The sequence below is a fragment of the Taeniopygia guttata genome, chromosome 4 (assembly GCF_048771995.1).
Source record: "Taeniopygia guttata chromosome 4, bTaeGut7.mat, whole genome shotgun sequence".
Classification (NCBI taxonomy): domain Eukaryota; kingdom Metazoa; phylum Chordata; class Aves; order Passeriformes; family Estrildidae; genus Taeniopygia; species Taeniopygia guttata.
The window spans coordinates 52,846,036-52,867,765 of record NC_133028.1 but is presented as its reverse complement, the minus strand read 5'-3'; the positions used below and the strand labels follow the sequence as shown (position 1 = coordinate 52,867,765).

At 37.0% G+C, this 21,730-nt stretch overlaps 1 protein-coding gene across 11 annotated transcripts in view; it reads left to right on the top strand.

Annotated features, from left to right (window-relative positions):
• The window catches only part of CCSER1 (coiled-coil serine rich protein 1), a 617,316-nt gene that overhangs the window by 155,319 nt on the left and 440,267 nt on the right, over window positions 1–21,730 (top strand). For all 11 annotated transcript variants that reach the window (XR_012055746.1, XR_012055747.1, XM_072928594.1 and 8 more), the window contains one exon: window positions 832–952. Coding sequence is in view for 9 of the 11 variants with exons in the window: in XM_072928594.1 (XP_072784695.1) it covers window positions 832–952 (121 nt within the window). In the remaining 2 variants the exon portion in view is untranslated. The remainder of the gene's footprint in view (window positions 1–831; window positions 953–21,730) is intronic.

Genomic DNA, 21,730 nt, shown 5'->3' with positions numbered 1-21,730 from the left:
TTGTTTCATGCCTTGGCTGTAAAGGCAATCTAAAGCTTCAAAATCAGTAGGAGTCCTCACTGCTAGAAGCTGAATTACTAGTGACTCTTAAAATTCACATTTTAAGAATGTTCATGAATTGTAATATATATAGTTGTCTGTTCAAAGGTCAGAAACCTTTAGATACTAGTTTATTAGTTCTATTTGATCCAAATGTTCAGCTCAAGTGCGTGATCATTCTTCTAGTTCTAAATACTGTCTAAGTTGTAACATTCAGCACATTAATACTGACACTATTTTTATTATAAGAAAGCATAAGTCAGATATCAGATATTCCTTCTAGATGGTTTGGATTTGGCCTTTTTGGAGTAAAATGAATCATAAAAGTGAAAAATAAATCACTAATTAGATTTTCTTAAATCTGTTTTCTTAAAAAATTCCGAACTTTTTGAAAGTGGGAGGTTTGCCTGGAAACCACTCATTATTTCCACCCTTATTTTCAGTCTGTGATGAAAAATAACTAAGAAGTGAATCATACTCTGATGTCATTTATGAAATATAAGTCCTTTTAGGACTCAAACACACCAATGAGCTAGAGCAGACTGAGAGCCGATCTTGTGCTAGGTAAAACTTAGTGAATGATCAATCAGTGGCAAAAAATGTGCAAAATAAGCAGGTTAGGAAACGTGAAAAATAATAGCATTTTCATTGCATGTGACCACAGTGAAGCCTGATTAATTATTTGCATTTGTATTTATCACAGTATGAATAGATATTTTTCTTCCTTTTTTTTCTTCCTTTCAAGTGCAAACTGATTTCAGTGGTTAACACTGATACTTTTTATCTTTGCAGTGTGCCGGGAAGACTCATGCCAGTCAATAGTGTCATGTGCTGCTGTAGTACTTGCCCCTGTAGAGACGACAGTGGATACAAGGAAAAAAGAACAGATGAGAATGCCTGATGTGTCCAAACAGTGAGTTATCAAATAATATGATCTTTTACAATTGCAATTTAAACACCAGGCCAGAATCCTTCTCATGGGTGTGCATACACACCCTCCTTTCTCTTTCATCTAGGCTTTCATAGGTGTTTCCAAAAATAGAAACTGGCCTGAGGCTAAGCTGCTGCTTTTGTTCATTAGCCTACATTTTTTCCCAAGACTTTTGGTAATGATATATATAGAGGGAATGAGCCTTTTATATGCTGAGAAACTGACTTTTAAACAGGTTTGATAAGGTGATTCTTTTTGTTCAAATAGTCCTTTCATTCTTGCAAGTAGTTGATTTTTATAAAGAAGGTGATTTGTAAATGCTCAGCTCATCTGCTATATTTCAGTATTTTCCAGTGACCATTTTACCTCTGTGGCACAAGAGGCATCTTCAAAAGTGTGGTAGTGCATTCATCTAGAGAAATTTTGTTTACTAAATTACAGTGTATTTTGGTATCTTGCATTAGATGAAAATCAGAGTATGTGGTAACATTTGCCTTGCAATACCAGGCTGGATGGTTATTTCTTAATGATTGAGTCCTTGGAGAATAAAAGTAATTTTGTTTTAATGAAAAGAAAGAAAACACAATTATAAGGCTTTATCATAACACAAACTTGAGGTCTGTGCCTTTTAAAGTGTGGAAGGTATTAAAAATATGACAATGGATAACATCATTCCTGTTCATTTATGTTTAATTTTCTGCTTCTCTTGGTATGTACAAGTTTAGCTTTAACATCGTCTGTGGAGTCCTGGCTTACATGCCTATTATCGTAAGAAAATTAAAACATTACCCCACATCCCCAAAATCCCTGAAACATCCAAAACACCACTGGTGGATTAGAGTAGATTAGATGGGTTTTGATCTTGCTCCAGATCTATGACTTAAGTCTGTATCTGGGTGTGGTATCTTTTTCAACATGGTGATAAACCCATTTCATCTAGACTACCTCTACTTAAAATTTAACACAGTATGTTACCTGCTCTCTAGGTATTACTGCAAGGGTTTGAAATGCTGTGGGCATCAAATTGTTGTAATGCTTCTGTTGTGTGGTTCTCTGAATACCAAGAGATTGGAAAGGCAATGGACTGTAAAATACTGTGCTGAAATCCAGAATAATCTTTCTGGTTAGTTCACAGCAGCATAGAACATTTTTTCTTGTCTTCACTAAAAGGGAAACCTGCACTGTTGTTTGATTGGCTTTTTCATCTACTGTGATGAGATTGTCTTATTAATTCAAAGTAAGAAGCTCTGATATCTGTTTAGCATGTGCTGAATGAAGCCACCTACCAGATTTTTGGCATGTTTGGGTTTTTTGGTTTGTTTTTTTTTTTTTTTTTAACAACCTGATTAGTGTTATCTTCTAAGAACGCAGACATAACTTTTCCTAAGCACTCAGAGGTCTCAGAAATATGCTCTAACCTCTGCTACTCTTTCAATACTAATGCTTAAAAATACAACCTCTGGCTCTGGAATTCTTTCAACGAGGAACAAGATTGTGCTTAAACAGAATAAATGTATTTGAACGTCTCGATATGAAACTATATCAGTGCACAAGTGTCTTTAAGCCAACATTTCTGACAAATATATTTGAAATTAAACAGAACCATCTTGCTGGAAAAAGATTGCAACTGGAATTTGGTAAAGTTTGTAGAAACCTTGAAAGTAATTGTAGGGAAGTGAAAGCAGACAGCTTCAGGAAAATCTCCAACATTATGAATGAAATATCAGCATACTGATCTTGCATTTCACCCTGTGCTTTCTTCATGGAGATAGCTTTCTTCATATCTGGTTAATGGAAGCAAAACAGATCCTAATTCCTGTGTCTAAGTATCCCAGTGTCATCTGTCTCCAATGTAAACATGCCCTTGGTGTTTGTTGAATTCTGTGGACTGGAATGCAGACTCCATGTATCTGCATGTGTGGATTATTGTTATTGATACTCAATTCATGTGGAAAATGACACAGATGCTTTGATTTTTATACTTATCCTTGTGTATCTATATGGTTTTGACTTGCATGTCCAAAAATTGTGCATATCACAGAGGGCTGAACAGTTGCCAGCCATCAAGGTCCTGTAGAGAGAAGTTTCTGCCTTCAGGCTCTACAGGGACAGAGTGTGTTTAAAATAACTAATGCTTTCTAAAGCTACATAAGAAAGTCTGTAATCCAAACCAGATAAAATGCATATTAATGATAATAAAATGTTAAACAGTTACAAATAGCTAAAAATAATTCTCTTGTATGGCACAGTAAAATTACATCCAAGACATTCAGGACACAAGAAGCTGTGAAGACTGGGCAGGGGGAAAAAGAAAAACCTCTTATTGCTACTTGTATAATATTTGATTAATGATGTTATTTTGTTTTAGAAAGAAACTGTTTAGTGGCTTTAAATAATGTATTTGCCTAATGTATTTTTTTTGTAAGCAGCAAATGGTGCCAGAAGTGGTAGCAGCAGATCTTAAAGAGATTTTAAGTGTCCGTGATAAGTTCTTATCAGGATTGCAGGAGTAAAGGGCCAATTTTTCCCCCTACCCTGTATTTATTCTTGGTAGCTCAAACCATTTCATCGGGGAGTAATTTCATAGTGGTAGCCAGGTAATTGCTGACTCGTTGCTTGTGCACTGGGCAAAATCCCTACCTCAGTTATTCACCAGGAATAGATTCGGCAAGAGGAAGAGCACACCTTAGTGGTTTATGTCTTTTCACTCCACAACATGCATTGAGGCAGCAAAATCAATGGTCAGTGTGAGGTTAGGGTGACAAACAGGAAATGTGAGCTCTTTCTTATTTTGTTTTCTCAGCCCTCCACTTTGTCTAGGATGTTGCATTAGCTTTGCCATATTTTGTAGAAATACAAGCCTGAAAAACCTCTTGCTGTCTTAATAGTTCAAGTTACTGAGGCCTCTTTGTGTTGCCATAGTGATGCATCAGTCAGTTGTTCTCAAAGGTGTCCAGATGCTAAAACAATTGGAATATTTTGAGCAGTGAATTCTGCTTACAGAGTCCTAATTTTAGTCCTCCCTGTCTGAATTATAATATAAATAAATCAGCTGCTGGCACAGAGCATGAGGAATCCTCACTTCAGTTTCAAGTTCTTACAAGGCAGCATGGGAGAGGATACATGGCCCAGGGAACTGTATGTTATGCTTTAAATCAACTTAGCATCTGCATCACTGTCCAAACTCTCGGGCTGAAAGGTAAGCCTACAAGAGGCAGCATGGAAAAAGAAGTGTCTGAAGACACACGAGTCTTGGAGCAGATAGTGTTCTGCTGTGTGATGTTCATAGGTAAATACAGAAAACGATTCATGTGCTACTAGTGCATGAAAAAAAGTATAGTGAAGTTCAGATGCACCATTTTTAAATCGGATTTAAAGTCAAGCTGATAGTTGTGCACTTCATTTGATGTGTTTCTTTGGATATGGCTACCCTGCAGTTCAGAATCGTGAGGGCAGAATGCAACCCTCTGAACTGGCTAATTTAAAGGTGGTTTCTGCATTAGTACTTCAGTACTTCAGTCATATTTCTGATTTTGATTTTTACTCAAAGGTATTATTTGCTGTTGAAGTGTTCTTGGAGCTACAGATTTTGTTATGTCATGAAGCAGACATAGTCATTTGACAACTCTTTTTCATGTCAGAAATATTTTCCTGAGTTTTAGGAGAGCTTTACAGATCAAGAGCCTAGAAAAATGATAGGATGAGTGGCAGTGTTTTTAAACTGGGAGAAGGTAAATTCAAACTGGATCTGAGGATGGAGGCTTTTACAGTGAGGATGGTGAAACACTGAAGCATGTTGCCTAGAGAAGTCGTGGATTCCCCATCCATTGAAGCATTCAAGGGATGTTGGATGCGGCTCTGAGCAACCTGATCTAGCTGAATGTGTTCCTGCTTACTGCAGAAGGATTGGATAAGATGGCATTTAAAAGTTCCTTACAACTCAAATATAGTGATTTTATCTTATGATTTTAAATGTCACCAATCATTTGACAGTTCTTCAGACTCTTAAGATTAAGTTGTTTTTTTTCTGGTAAACCCTCAATGAGCCTATGTAGTGAGTCTTTTCAATATTCTGTCTCTGCCCAAGCTCTTTCATTTGTACCTTGCAACTGTACTTACCTGAGCAAGGTTCTTAAGTGTGAGATCAAATACATGAGAAAGCTTCTTGAAATCACAGTGACTACCTGGGTGCTGCTAAGGGGGAGAGTTACAGCTCTAATGCCATTCTGTACAGCACTGTTTAGTGCAGATGCTAACCCAGGATTTCACTACTAATACATATTGGAATCTAGGAAGATTTTGGTGCATATGTAGACTGAATTTAATAGCTGCAGTAAGCATATTCCAAAATTTAGGAGCCTATTTTTCCTTTCTCAGAGTTTCAAGTTGTAGGTTTATAATTGCTACATCAGAAGACTGGTAATCTTTTTTGACTCTTGAAGCCTTGCCTAATTCCTTTCAAAAGAAGTTCAAATCAGCTGATTATGTGTTATTCTTCACTTACCAGTTGTGGATTTCCTTTCATTTTTTTTCACTGTATTTTTTTTTTCATTCTTGATAAATCCCAGGGAATATTTTCTTTCCCCTCAAAGCAACAGTGATTGTATATTACATATGTTATTTTTAATGCTTCTGTTTTATCCCATTATTGAGAGAGGCCTCTGCTGGAATTAAAGTGTAAACAAGGTGTTGAGGTGATACCAGCAATATGTGTACATGCTTCTGCACAGTTTGTCAAAGTAGGAACCCTTGTCTGAATGGATTATCTAGGATGTGCCATGCCTGGAGCCAGGCCACCCTGCCACTCCATCCTGTGCTTATCTCATGGCAAAGTCCTTCTGTGGCCTTAAAATCACATTTGCCTGTCTCAAATGCCATTTAAGTCCTTACAGCCCCTCAGTGATGATGTGAAGCGTGGTCTCTAAAACAGCTGCGTTGTCAGGCAGTGGTGTCCACATCACGATTCCTGTCTGCTCTGGCAATCCTTTCAAAAAGGCATCTTTCAGTGATGTGAAACAGGAATGCTTTTCACACTTACTTGGAAAAGCAGGTAGAAGATGATTGTACTCTTTCAGTTTCTGGGTGATTGGGACAATGGGCTATGGAAGCATGTGTCACTCTTTAGGTGAGAGAATGCAGAAAAGAATAGGAATGGTCAGTGTTGCTCTGGAATGTCCATACTTTGAAAGCTGTGGTTCCAGCCCAGCTGAAAAACCTGAGACATCAGCTGGATTGCAGTATACTCTCCACCACTACATTGTAGTGATAATAGGTAGGAGAGATAGCATTTATATCCATTTCTTTAAAGCAGATACTTTGAAATGGAGTTGTCCTGGTTCAGGGCAAATTTGGTGAAAGAACCCCAAAAGGGATCCTTTAGGAAAGCAGACTCAATTGGCCCCTCCCCCCAACCAGTTCGGGAAAGATACCTCTTTGGAGAAAAAGTGGAAAAAACCTGTTTATTAAACAATAAAACTTCTCGCCACTCCAAGAGAGAGACAAACTCAGGAAAATCCCCCGGGTTGCCGCTGGGCTCACTCAGTCTCTGATCAGTCATTCTGGCACTGGAAATGCCGCGGCCCAGGCCCGGCCCGCTGGGCCACAGGTGCTGCTGCTGCTGCTCTTCTGGTGTTCAGTCCAGAGCAGGTCCAGAGAAAGGGAAAAAACCACAGTCCAGGGAAGTCTTTGCCTCAGCTAGCTAAAACTAACTAGAAAAAGCAAAGCAGAGCTCTCTCTCGCTGTCTGTCCATCCGCAGACAACCCAGTCCAGGAGCAGGAATGTGGAGGAGGGAGTGCAGTTCTTGCAAACAAACTCCGCGCTTCTTCACCCCCCCCCTTCACTCCTGGAACAAGTCTTACAGGTGTAGAACTTATTATTCAACATAAACAGAGCAGATGACTGGGGATAAAGGCATCATACAGTCAACCTAGGACAGAGTAAACATAAACAGTGTGTTTATGCTGTCAGTAGCCTACTTCTGCATTCTTTTATCTATTTTGCTAGTTAGTCTTTAAGCTGTATTTAGTGACTTGAAGGGGAACTGAATATTTCTGTTTTCTGTGTTGTCTGTCATGTGGTCTCTTGTGCACCCTGTATTGCTTTTTGCACATATTAGGAAAAGAAGTTATTTTGCTGTACTCATGTCTCCTTTGAAATGGGAAACTTTTCAAAAAATAGTAAGAATACAGCCTTTACACATTTTTTTTTGGTCTGCTAAGTAGTTGAAACTACTACCTGACATTGCCTCTTGTCTAGATTCCTCATATTGGTAACTTATTTTTTCTTGCTTTGAGGAAAAACAGGAAAATAAACCAGACTCTGTTGTTTCTATTTTTCCCTGTGTACAGCCACTGCAAAAATGCGAATGATTTTGTAAAATCCATTATAGGTAACAGTTGTGCAAAGAAAATAAAATTGCACTGCAAAGTGAATATGGAAGAAGCCTTATATCTGTTTATAGAATGGGAGTATCATCAGTTCTCATGCTCCCTCTCAGTCACTGCAAGGATCAATTTATAGGAGAGATTGACAGGAAAGCAATCTACAAATGTAATTTAAATATCTTATGCAATTGTTTGCAGCCAAGGGGTGAAGCAATTCTCTACAGCTTAATTTGATCATGAGTTGCAAATGGTGAATGAGCTGGTTTTGGAGAGCCATTGACTAATTGCAGTTACTGTACTTACTATTTTCAATATTTTGTAATTCAGCTCCTCTCTTTTCCTCCTGTGTGGTAGGGAACAATGTAGGAGGGAGAGGAGTGATGGCAGTTGTCCTGTGATGATGCTACATAGATTTTCTCCATAGCCCTGCCAAGGAAGCTTTGATCATTTGCAAGTGTAGTCATTGTTTGGAAAACTTCCTCTTTCCTATGACAAGAGATTTGGTTTCTAATACACAATCAACTGTGAATGCTTCAATCATTTCCCTAAAGTATTACTGATCTGGCTGAACTCAGCTTGAGAAAAAGATATAGGGGTGGAATGTTAAGCAAGGTAGTTAATGAGGTCATTTTGAATCAAAATGTGGAGTATCAAGAAAACTACAGCATTTTCTAGTTGAGGTAATTGTAACTGCAAAGTAAGATGAATGCATTGTATCATTGTGTAGCTAGTCTTCATTAAAATAAGAAAATTGAGGGACTATGTAGGGATAATACAACTTTGCTGATATATGTCTGAGCACCAGATGGTGAAAAGTTGGATAGAACTTTTCAAGTCAAAATACAGTTACTGTAATGTACATTGGCAGAGTGTGGCCAAAGCTGATTTAAAACATTGAACTGCGCAAACAAAGGACAGTGCACTTATTGTAATTAGGAATACAAATTTCCCCTGCTTCAGCAGCAAACACTGGACAACATAACTGCATCTACAACTACAGTTCCTGAACTAGATCTGAAGTGAACATAAGAAAAACATTGTCACCAAATCACAATGACATTTAGGAAACAGCCTCGCCTATAGCAAAATCATTTTGTTTCCTTGAGAATACATTAAATTATATACCTTTATGATACCATAATGTCATTCTAGTTTTGGCCTTCACCCTAAAAAGAATGTCATTTGGAGTAAGATTATCAGTTTATCTATCAGATCTGAGAAATGTTTTTAATTTGTAAATTAAACGAAAATCTGTGCATTCCCTTGCATCCTTCTTTTCTCTGTTCTCTGTGAATCATCAGATTCTCCACTGGGCATTTCTGCAATAGAGGAAGCTTTAATTACATTACTTGCTTGTCCTTCATGTCCACAAATTTCCCTGAAAGAAATGCATCAAGATAAGTAATTTTGCACTATTGGGTTAAAGAACTTATTTAAAAATATGCCTTTCTTATATACATATATGGGCAGGTGCTTAAGATAGGCTGGGTTCCAGAGTGCAAGTTTTCTCCTGTATGTTCTGTAGTGTCTGGAAGTGTCTGCTTTATTTGCATAACTGAGAATTACAAATCAGACTACAAATATCAACTTAATTCCAACGTGGCAGTCTCACACTTGGCAACCAAGAACTCTTCTAAACTGATGGCCTTGAGTATTGCAAAATATTGCAATATACTTTGCAAAATATTCTTGGCAAGTACATTTTAATTAGAACAATGAACCAGAAGACAGAGTTTTGAATTTTAATTTTGGGCTGAGATTTTTTGCTGTGTGATGAAATGGAAATTATTTTTTATGTATATCAAAACTCCTTGATGTCTGGAACAATTCTAAAAGATGTAGTTGAAGTAAATAAAACATTACCTGGTTCAATCAAGCTTGAATAGGATGGTTACTATGAGTAATGCAGGCAGAGATGTTTAAGACAGGCTTAGGCAATTGAAAATCAATTATTTTATCTGGACACGTCCACCTGAAGAGCTGGTATTGTCACTCACAGCATTGTTATTCTAATAAAATTACAGAGTTTTGCACTATCTTATGTGGCAGCTGCCTAAGCCCTGTAGAGCACACCCATCCTCTGCTGGGATGACTGCAAAGCCACTCAGGCACCATCTTCTTCAGAGGTAGGGCTACAGTGGGCCATGCAGGAAATGCCTTTGGATTTAAAAGAAGAAACAGACTTCATTTTTGTCCAGCCTAAACTCATGTCCAACATAGACACTCAGAATAAGCATTGCTATATCCTCAGTTTCAAATATTAAAGGAGATCTACAGCTTTTATTTTCCAGGTACCTATTAAAAGGGATGAAGGCACTTGTATTTGGGGCAGCACAAAGAGTCCTCTAAATAATGGCCTTACTGGACTTATTTTTTTAGACAGTCTGAGTGTAAAGTTAGATCATATACCAGTTTTTAAATTTGTATTTCAATGACCAGTTCTTGTAACATCCTACACTAGTTAGCAGTGAAGAGCCCCTTACTAACACTGCAGGGAAGGCAGTGTTAGTTCCTGTTGTTAACCTTGATGCCTGGTGTTGCTTAAGGAGAATTTGCTGCGAAGCTTTACTGAAGAAAGATGCTTTCCAAGTACAGAACCAAAGATTTGGGAACAAGCCTGCTTCACTCAAGTGGGGAGAGTGAGAGAAGTGCTAGCTATGCCCATTTTATTCATTTTTCTTGTATATCCAAAATCTTCAAAATATACAAAAATTATTTTGCTGTAAAATTTGGGCAAATATAGTTGTTAAACTATATTTTAAATCTTTAACTCAGGCTTTCACTAAATGAAGTCGAAGTCCTTGATCTTAGGAACCACTCCAGAAACAGAGTTATGCTTTCTAGTCTGTAAAAGCATAGCCTGTTGCTAAACTGTACCTGGAGTTCTGTTTGAGAGCAGTGGTTGTATATGATCCTCTTGCAAGGAAATTAGGGCAGGTTTGGGTCTGTACCTTTGTGCAGCAGAAACATCGGACTGGGGTAGCATTATGTAAATGCTGAAGAGATGAGAGTGGGGTGGTTGGGGAGGAGGGACCAGGGGATCATTTGTTTTTTAATTTAGAAGCCTGTGGTGTTTGTATTAAGGTACAGCCTCAATTCTTACAAATTAGATTTCAAAGCATAATTGCAGCATCAAATATAAAAATTAATCAACTATGTTATTACTTGTGAACAATTAAAGTGTCATAAAATGAAAAATATGAAGGAAATATGCTTGTACATGTAATACTGGGATTGCAAAGTAGTTTATTTGGTTAGACAAATGTACTGTCGATTAAAACTAGAAAAAACAGTTCAAGTGCATAGCAGAAATATATTTGTTTCACTTTCACAGTAATTTAATAATTTCTCTGAAGCATAACAAAAAACAGCATTTCTTATTTCTTACTGTCATTGGAAGTAGGGAAAGGAGGAATGTCACAGAAAAACTAGGTACATTTGCATTTATAATTGCATGGTGTAACTATTGGACTATTGTGCCGTGCTGTTTCACAGCTCATTGTACAAATCCAGTGAAAGCATTATCAGGTATTCTTTTGAATCTAATGTGTGAAAAATACTGGTATTGTTGTGGTGGTATTACTGGCTTATTGAGGGGTTTTCTAAACCAGGTATTTTGCAGAACATTCCTGAAAACCATCATCCTGTGCAGTGGCTATATTAGGGTTAGCTTTGTTAGAAAATACACTACTCTTAAATCATATTATCATGACTTAAATAGGAATACCACTGCAGCAAATGTAAGTTCAATCAGCATACTGCTTAAAAATATGTAGACTGTTTCATGGTGCTTAAGGTTGAGAGATTAGCTGCATCCTAGAGGGAAGAAATTATGTAAAAATATATCTATACCTGCATGCTATGTTTCACATACTGTCAGGGGGAGTTAGCTTTTTATATAGAACTACTAAATGCAGAGGGATACTCCAGAAGTGTGCATAATCTAAATATTAGTATTTCTAAGAGCAAGATTTGGTCTGTTTTGCAGAGTAAAAAAGAGATATTAGAGAAGGACAGAAATAATTTTAAGAACAATCTCCTTATCCCCACCTCTAGCTCCAGTTTGTTTTGTTCTTATTTGTTTTTCGGGAGGTAACAAAGAAATAGAGGCAATATTCCACTTTCTCTACCATGTACATTTCTCAGTGTATCTGTGAATAGCCCTGGGAGCAGTACTTTTAATAACCTATCAAAATCTATGTTTGCAGTGAATATTCAATATGTTATTTTTACTTGCATGGATTTACTGATAGTAGAGGTGGAAGACCATAGCTAAAAAAGAAGTGGTGCTATTGCTCTTTTATCTCCTCCTCACCCTCCTGTTTTTTACCAGTCAATACACTGACTGCATTGGCCACCATATGGGATGTATAAAACACCTACAGCATAAAAAACCAACCAAAAGCAATATGGGAAATGGGGAGGTAAGAAGCAGAGGAAATAAAAGTAAAAAGACTGTGCATCATCACACTAGGACACTTGCAGCTTCGGTGCAGTTGGATTAAGAAATAAATTTGAAATTATATTGCAGTAGCGTTAGGCTGTGAAGACAAATGTTGCACCAAATAAGTGTTTTTAAAAGAGCCAAATGCTGCAAAAACTATTTGTACAGTTGCAAAGTGATACAAATGTAAGTTCCTTCTCCTGGGCTCCAGGAGCAGGATTAAGCTCTGTTATACTGAGGACATCAACTAGCCCAGCTGCTTTTTATCAGCAATAGCTTTAGCAGCCACCATCTAAAAAGATGTTTGTGAGGGAAGAATATTTTTTGGTTTTCTTTTCCTGTGCTGAAGCTCAAAGTATTTCATGTGCTTCCAGGTCCGTTTACTAGTTCTTTGTGGATGTGGTAGGATTTCACTCCAATTGTTTTGTTTTGGTATTTTAATCCTCTCTTAATCATTACAAAAGGGAGTAGTATGTAGCTTTTGTTGCACATCAAAAAATATTTCCTGCTGCTACATTGATTAAATATGTAACAGCATGTATTACAGATATATCCACCTAATATTAGTAATAATCCAGATTTAGAGCTTTCCTCTCAGCAGCCCACAGCATCAGCTTGTGTACAGGCTTTATAAATGTCTTCAAAAAGAGAAGCGGGAAAAGAAAAACAGGCCAATACTTTTATCATAAGCATGAGGTGGTATTTTCAAGAGCAAGTAGGTATACATCAAAATATGACAGGTTACAACCTATCCAGATCAGCTCTTTTATATTTCTTCAGTGCATCCCCCTAATCCCAAGAGAATTCCTGTGATGAGCAATACAAATAGGAGAGGGAAATACAGATATGAAGTTACTAGAGTGAGCTCCTGGGAAAAATCAAAGGAAGCACAGGCAGGGGGAATAGTGAGGTAGCTTTGAGGTAGACTTCCCCATGTTTTAATTAGTCATGCTTATAAACTATACTCTTGATAAAGCTCTTTATTGATCTGTTTGTTCATTTGTTTATGCAGAGAGCCTATAGGGTATTCATTCAAAAATACGATAATGTTCCTCTAATTTGTGTAGTGATCTACTGCTCTATCCCCAACCCTTTATTCAGCCTTTCCAATTTTTCAGGAGCATTCCATCCTCACTTCTAGTTATTATGTCCTTTTGTAAAACTGACATATTTATGTACAGTTTTTATATGTGCCTGATTGCTGCTTTAGAACATAGAGAGTTAACACGGCTCACCTCTCCTGGCAGCCATAGCTGCAGAGTGACAGGGACCTTAAGTCAAAGTCACAAAGCAATCTGGAATAAACATTATGAGAACCAAGAAAGAAAAGCATAGTTTTGTTTTAGAATACATTTCTTGCTGTTTTAATTGCATTGATCTAAAAGGTCACATGCACACAGTTGAAAGGCAGAGCAGAGGAAACAGAATTCCTTTTTAACAGATGAACTAAAAGGTGAGGTGATGTCAAGTTATTTGTCCTGCAAGAGCCCCTTATTAACAGGGCTGTGTTTTGGGCCCTTTTTTGGTCATACCTTTTAAAACTTAATCTAATATTGTAATCTTATTTTTGTATTCTTTATCTGGACATGTGTAAATAGAAGTGATTGATACTTTTGATTGGAAAATTTTAGATGTTCTATGTAAATATTTTCACAGATACAGCCTAGATAAACACTGCTATATTGATTATTTGTTGTCAGTTCTGACAAAGCCTGCTTCAGCACTCTAAAACAGGTAAATAAAAACCTCCTAATTTTCTTGTCCAAGGAATAGTGAACTCTGTTTGGGATAATTTATGGAGGAGATAGAAAATAAAATTTATGGGTCAGTGAGAAAGCACGGGTGTTCAGAAGTAAGATTACCTATTACTTCCTAAAACCTCTGCTGGTGTTGTTGGAACAAATACACATAAAACTAGTGTTTTATGTAGATGGACTTGAAATGGAACTATGCAAGTAAGGTGTGTAATAGTAATAACAAATACTATCTGCGAGTTCTCTACTTGCAGTTCTCTTAACTGTGCTGTAGATTCAAGTCAGAGAATAGTCACCGTGCCAATACAAACCAGATTATTTAAGAAAACTTAAGCAGGCAAATCATTATTCTGTTATTTATTCTCTTAGAAATTACTTCTGTTTTTTTAAGATGTCAGCTAAAACCAGGAATACATTCACAGGGCTTGGAATTCAGTCCAGATATATAACAAAAATGGATGACAAAGCTGAGTCATAGTTCAAAAAGGGAGTCATTCAGGTAGGGAATTTTGATATGAGCTCTAGCAAGGCTTGTTTTTCCTTCATATTTGAAGTTGAAGTTACTAAAATTCACCTGTTCAAAACAATATTTGATACATCTAGCTTTGTGCTACATCTACATTCTTCTTCCTGAATTATTTTATTAATGCAATACTACATACTTAAATGTAGTAAATGCCTTAAATTTCAAATTAATGAAAGCAAACCTGAATTTATATTGAATGCCTAATAGACTTCAGGGAATCCGTAATTTAGATGGCAAAAGAGCACACTGATTCTAGCTACCTGTACAAAAACCAGATAATATTTGAAAAGGCAACAATTAAATACAAAGAATGGTTTTGGTTGCTATGGGAACAGTTAAAGAAAGGTTTTTCAGCATTGCAAGCCACTGTGTGTATACAAGGGAAATTATGTTCTCTTGAGTCAAAGAACCTATGAAAGCTTTTACATGGGAAAGACTATATAAAAAGAAATATTTAAAGCAAAAGCTTTAAAATATTTATGTATAATATGTTGATGGTTTTTATTCTCTCTTCCTGCTTTCCCCCCATTTTTCTGCCGCTAATTTTTGGAGTTAGAGGTTTTTTGAGTTGTGTAGCAAAAAGCGCTTTGCAAAGAGGATTAGTAAAAGAAAGGGCAACATGGACGAGTTATTTTATTTCTGGGTCTGTTTATAAGAGATCTAATCCTATTTCATAAATTTGCTTAGGTGAAGGCATTTGTACTGCAGATTAACATTTTTTTCTCACATACTTTTCTATTTATTCTCGTAACCTGGAAATAATGAAGACAAGTTAGAATAGGAAGAATTAGGGAAAATTATCAACTCTGTGTTTCACTAAAGCTGAAGTGCTTTCTAATGGAGTTGCACAATCATGTTATCTATGCTGTACTTAATATTATTGTTAAGGCAGGTGTTAATATTTTTTTTGCCTTTTTTTTTTACTTTAACAATTATCATTTTTTCATCAATTTTTATATTCACAAAAATAAAAGAATGTTAGGTACTTATTATAGCATCCACTTCGCAGTAGAACAAATGTTAAAATATACAATATATATATATATATATATATATATATATATATATATATATATATATATATATATAAAATATAATTTAGATCTTTTATACTTGATCTAAATCAGAGAGTTTGTTTATTGAGGAGACTTTAGAAGCTTAATCATGAGGAATGCTCAGTCCTGCTTGAAAACTTTCTGAAAGATTTCGGATCATCTGAAATGATGATCCCAAGTCTTAGAATAAAGAAAATAGTAATTCAAGTGAATAAGCATATTTATTTTCATGATATGGCAATTAATTTTACATGGAGAAGGTTCTTTGATTCCTTTTAAAATAAACTGTGTGAAAAGTGTGTTATCAGCTATTATTTAAATATGTGTTAAACAATACTGTGCTATTTCTGTGTATCTTTCAAACTTCAGTTGTGGGAATGTGCTGACATTGAACTACAATCCAGCAGTTATGTAAATGACACAAAATTTGTCATCTCATTATCTGTGCTTATTTGTGAGGTGGGTGCCTACCTTGTGATCCTAAGTACCATACAGCTCTTTTATTTTTAATACTGAAGCAAGAGTAGATCTTTTGAGAAAAAGATCTTATGGGGCACTAAGGAGATATACTTAAAAGTTGCAACTCTCTTTGGATGCAATATTTATTATGAGGTTAATGGGCAGCATTTTTTGCAGCTGTATATGAAAAAAAGAAGAAAGACTGTATTGTTGCAGGAAGTACTTCTGTATCCTCATAGAGAGACCTATGTACACACGTCGGAGTAACTGACGTATGTGTACAGTCATAGGTGAGGGGAAAGTCTCTAGATTTAGACCCATTTTTGCCTGTTTGGGAGCCTTACTATAGTTATATATTCAGGTCTTGTTTTTTTACAAGTCATCAATAAAAAGGAAGGACATGTTCTGTATCTTGCAACCACATTTCATTTTTAAAAACAACCTTTCTGGATTCTGCATTTTGGGGAAAACATATCTCTTCATACTGATTTTCACTTTGACCCACATTCATTTGTTCAGATCATTTAATATCATGTAACTTCAAGCTGTTGTCAGGAACAAGTGAATACAGAACTCCCAGGGTGAGATAATGCTGGGTATCTCAGTGGCCTTCTCAACTTCCCCTATATTCATTGGCCTTGACATCCTCCTCCATGAAGAAGGAGGCCAGTAAATTGTGTTACAGATGGTTTTGTACTGACTTCTGTCACTCTGTGGAATCCCCTCTGAGCACCACTGCAGGTGGCATAGGCTCCAAATGTGTAGCTGCCATGATTTTCATGTGCTGTTCCACTGCCATCCTGAGCCTTTTCAAAGCCATATTGAAAAGGTGATGAAATTGCTTATAATGTGGACTGAGACAAATCTGTTGTGCTGTCTGCAGACAAATTGTTGCCAGGACTGAAATGAGTTTAGAGCTCAGTGTTACCTGTTTGAAATCCTTGTCTGAGCTGTTTCCCATCATCTAGGCTGATGGTCATTCTGCTAAGCAGGGAAAAGAGCAGTGAGAACAGGCACAGCCCGTCTGGGGTGGCAGGAATGGGCACGGATGGGCTCCTCCAGCTGGGCAATAACTTCAGCAGCACTGACACAAGGCAGGGGCTGTTTCTTTTTGCTTGTTGATGGCTGCTCCAAAGATAACCTCAGAACATGTCAGGAAAAGTAATAAAAGACAGACAAGAAGCCTGGCTTTAGACAAGAAGAGGCACTGAGTACATTTTTATAGACTGCTTCCTTTGCCTGGGTTGGAGAAAGCTGACTCAAGGCTAGCCACTGCTGAGGCTTCATAAAAAGTGTTACAGGTACTCTGGTGATTTGGGGCAGTCAATACTTTATAAAATGATAAGCTTTTCGATGAAGCAAGAGCGACCTCACATCACTTAATCTTATGGGTAGCATTGGCCTGATTGGCCACATTTACCTATTCTCTTAAATATCCTTTGCAAAGTTAGCAAAGGGTAAAATAGATTATTCAGAAAGCTTACCTTTGTACCCTGTTTTTGCTAGCACTGACTATGGAGAAAGCATAAGTCTGTGGAAAGTCTGGTAGAGTCATTCTTATCGGACAAGATAAGTAATTAATTCTTTAAAATCTTGTCTTAAAAATACTTATTTATTATTTTCATACATGTTCTTGAGGGATAGAATTACTTTTCCATGCTGCAATTTGCCTAAAGTTAAGTGAAGTAAGCAGTGTTCCTTAATTCCAAACTAATTTTCCCAAGGCCCTGAATATTTTCTAGAATATTTTCCAAATATAGCTTCCTTATTATATATAATGAAATAAAGTCAGTAGTAAATAGTCAAATGTAAGAACAGAGATTATAAATTAGTTTACTTAATAATACATCACACTACTGTGGGATCATCCTCAGATCACTAGCTTTTGGAGCAGTAAGAATTTCAAATCTGTAGGAAAGATATATAGGTAATGCATCTTTACCTATATAGGTAATGCATGTATGGTCTTTAATTAACCATACATGAGATTCATAAAGGTCAGTTGTGTTGCCTACTTTTTCTTTATATCAGGGCAAAACCAGAATAATGATACAGGCTTAGAGAAGCCATGGTTATGCTGAAGGAATTTTATTTACTTAGCTGTAGTTTTGTTGGGGTGAATGGGGAGAAATGATTCACACACAGTGGGATGCCTGTTCCATCTGCATTGGATTCATGTGTACCTTGCCAATAAATCAGGCTGTCTAAAGCACCTTTGCTGCTTATCCTCAGAGGTGTCTTGTCTCATAACAAGGAAGCTGCACAGATTTCTTTATTAAATATATGCAATCATGCCTGTAGGTGTCAGTGGTTCAATACAATGCTACAACAAGAAACCTAAAAGAGGTGAGCAACTTCCTTGGATTCCAGAAACAACAGTTAACATAATTTCTTCACTTGTTAGCTTTACTAAAACATGGAACCTTTTACTTTGAATGAAATGCTACCTAAAATGATTGGAGTATGTCCATTAGTGGTATACTATCAACTAGCTATCTGGAAATAATCACAGATTAATTATTTTTAGCAATTTCTTTTTTGGTTCATAGAGTTAATCAGTGTAGGAAATGGTTTTGTCAAGTATGGTTTAGATTTTTTTTTTTTTTTTTTTTTATTGCAACTTCGTAGATTCTCTAGGAAAGAAGCTGATGATTTTCTCTGTTAGACTGAGTAATGCATTATGTAAGCATTCTTCATTGGTGGTGGTGAACAGAAGAAAAAAATTTAATCTTTGTTCAATCATCATGCTTTTTTACAAGAGGAATTAGCCTTTGATCATTTTGATAGAGCTGTTGTGTTTTGTGAGGCATCTAATCTTGAATCTGTACTTGCTTACATTAGGACATTGTTTTCTAACAATGCTGTGTATAATGTGGTCAGGACTGCTGCTGAAAACATGCACTTCAGTCCTGTGTATCCCATGAATGCTGATGAGCAGGAAGAAGGATTGCTGTCTTGCTGTCTAGTCCTCGGGTTTCTTGGGGCTATGAATCCCATTGTATATTGATGACACAGGGATAAACTTGTTCATTCAAGCACACCTATGAAAAATTCATGTCTGTTCTAAAGATCTGTGCTTTGGATGCGTATTGGTGGTTATGTGAGCCCATCACATCGTGTATTGGTCAAAGCCTGTGGTTTTTAAAGTTTTTTTCAGAATGGCTTTATCCAGCTGCCAAAGCAGAAATGAAGGAGAACCTTTGGTCAGCCAAAATTTATTAGGAAAATTTGATTGAAGAAGATCATGTCTGTCATGAGGTTGCTACTTCCTTTAGACAGTGATGGATTAAGGTATTTAAAAGTAGGAACTTTAAACCATGAGTTAAATAGCTGGATAAATATAAATGTGGCAGCTGCTTTACTGTCTTCAAAAGACTAATTATAATCTCCGTTTTCATATACTAATGCACATACAGTGGTAAAGCAGTTGAACAGTTGAGATTTGCTATGTAGAATTTAATTTCCTGACATTAAAAGCTTTATGTATTTAATGATAAAATGCCAGATACCACATTATGCTGGATATTTTTGTCCACTAATTTGTACTGGCCAGGAGTAGTGCTGCTGCTCTGCAAAAAACTAGTAGAGAACACACCCTTACATGCATGTGTGCTTGTAAAATGGGGGCCTTCAGCATGTATGAATAATACATTTAGAAATCAAGGAGCTATTGATTTTAGTCTCTTTCTGGAAATAGTGGAGGTTGTTTTGTAGTGTTTTTTTTCACTGAAACACATTGGCTATGTGTATGAGAACATTGTGAAGTCAAGAAAGTTCATGAGAGCCAGTTGGATTCGTATGCATGATTCAGTGCTCAAACCCCCCACTGACAAGAGAGAAGTATAGGAGAAGATTTAAAAATTCTTTTTTTATTACTTCTGTCTGAATGTCATAGGTTCTGAGGTATTGAGCTTCACAGAACTCAAGTAACTTACCACAAATGCGCTTTTATCTGAAGTCTAAAAATGTCATAATGAAGTTAATATATGTTAAAAATTCAGCTACAGTACTATGAAGATCTGCACAGTTATTCAAATTTAGGCAAATGACTGGTCCATTGAAATTTAAGCCTGTGCATAAGTCTTTGTGGGAAGCTTATGCTGTTTTATCCAGTGTTCTTTCATTCAGCAAAGTAGCTGGGATGATACATGTCTGTGAAATGTAAATATAAGTACATTTGCATGGCAATATTTAAAGAACTTTAGGAAAATAAGTACTGAAACACAGGAATTAAACATAAAAGTATTCTTATTTCCAACAGAACTAGCCAGAAATTTTCAGCTATGGGAAAATACAAAGGACAAAGCTGTAATTCAAACAGATGAAGGTTGTGTCCTTGTAAAGAGTGGACTCTTTTAGTTTTGAATAATTTAAACTATTTCTTTCTTGTGAGGTGAACATAGTACAGCGATAAAATCTCTTGTACCGTTTTGACCATTAAAAAGAAATTTGGTGATATCTTACCTTTTCTGTCCTTCATTACATGTACATTTAAAATTCACTTTTGATATTAATCATACTTAGAATTCAATTTGCTACCCATTGTGATTTCACTAGGGAAGACTCAAATCTTTCAGGGTAATGAAGTTCTAACTAAGTATTAGTTATTATGTACTTAAGATCTTACTTTTTCAGATGGTGATGCTTAATCTAGATCTTACACACTTCTGATGGATAAAGATTCCAGATCACATTCTGAAAAAGTAAAGAAGTTATTCTTCTAATCCAGCTGAATCAGGGTAGCTCTACACCTTGCAGAGAATCTTTCCCAGGCAAGTGTCACCTTCTGCAGGCTCCAAACGTTGTTCATGGTGATTAGCACTGCACTGAAACCTTGCAGCAGTGAGGTTGGTTTAACCTGCAGTCTTAAAGCATTTTACCAGAGCATTTTAGGGAGAGGTTTATACATAGTTGCACAGCTTGCTTGAACTGGAAATTGAAACTGTCAGCAGTGTTCTGAGTCCATGCAGCATTGGCTTAGGCCATAGTTATTCTCAGCTATGGATAATAAAAAGTAAGGTTCATGCCTGCCTTACTGCAGCATGTTCATTCATTCAAACCCACTTCGAAATTAGGTGGGGCTGGGCTGAGCGCCTGTCTGCTTGCTTCAGCATCACTTGGGAGCAGAAAACTAAACAGACAACTGAGGGAGAGGAGTGAATGTCTGGAGAAAATTTAGTATGCTGCAGTAGATATTATCAGAAGTGGGACTTTTGTAAAAGCCCATCCCAGTCAAAGTCAGTGGCCTTGAATAAGCAAATAGAATATCCAGTAGAGTGTACTGCTTTTCACATATTTTCTTTATACTTACTATGTAAAACTAATCCTTCTGTGACAATCATTAAAACAAATACCAACTCATTAGGAACAACCATTAAAATAAATCTTAACTATGAGCAAATCTCAATACTCATTAAAATAGGTCTCAGCTCATTAGGATTTTTAGTATACAGGTTGAAAACAGAAGATGAGATCATTTTTTAAAAGAAAAATCGGGCATCAAGGCCTTTTCTGTTTCTCTTGCCTCCTCAGAATTGAGGAGACTGGGGGTGCACAAGGAGCTGGGAGAAGACACAGCCAGGCCAGGTGAGCCCAGTTGGCCAGGAGGGTATCCCAGACCATATGGGCATCTGCTCAGTCTATACAGCTGGGGGAAGAGCAAGGGATGTTTGGACTGTGATGCCACTTGTCTTCCCAAGCGACTGTTGTATATGATAGAGCCCTCCTCTCCCGGGAACGGCTGAATACCTGCCTGCCCATGGGAAGCAGTGAATGAATTCCTTGCCTTGCTTGCATGTGCAGCTTTTGCTTTACTCATTGAAGTGTCTTTATGCGAACCCACGAGTTCTGTAGATTTTGCTGTTCTGAGTCTATTGCTTGTCCTGCTAGCAGGGCAGTGAGCAACTGTGTGGTGCTTACTTGACAGCTGGGGTTAAACCACAACAGTCCTGCAGCAAATGCTGGTACCACAGTATAGGCACACAGTTTGTGGTAATTGGGGTGGGGCTGTGGCCAGCCTCATCCCCAGTGGGCTACAGCTGTGAGAAGCAGGTGAGCAGCACTGACAGCAATGAGCCATGGAGTGCCCAGGGGCACTGACCATCACCAAAGGGAGCAGAGGGCACACAGGTGCCATTC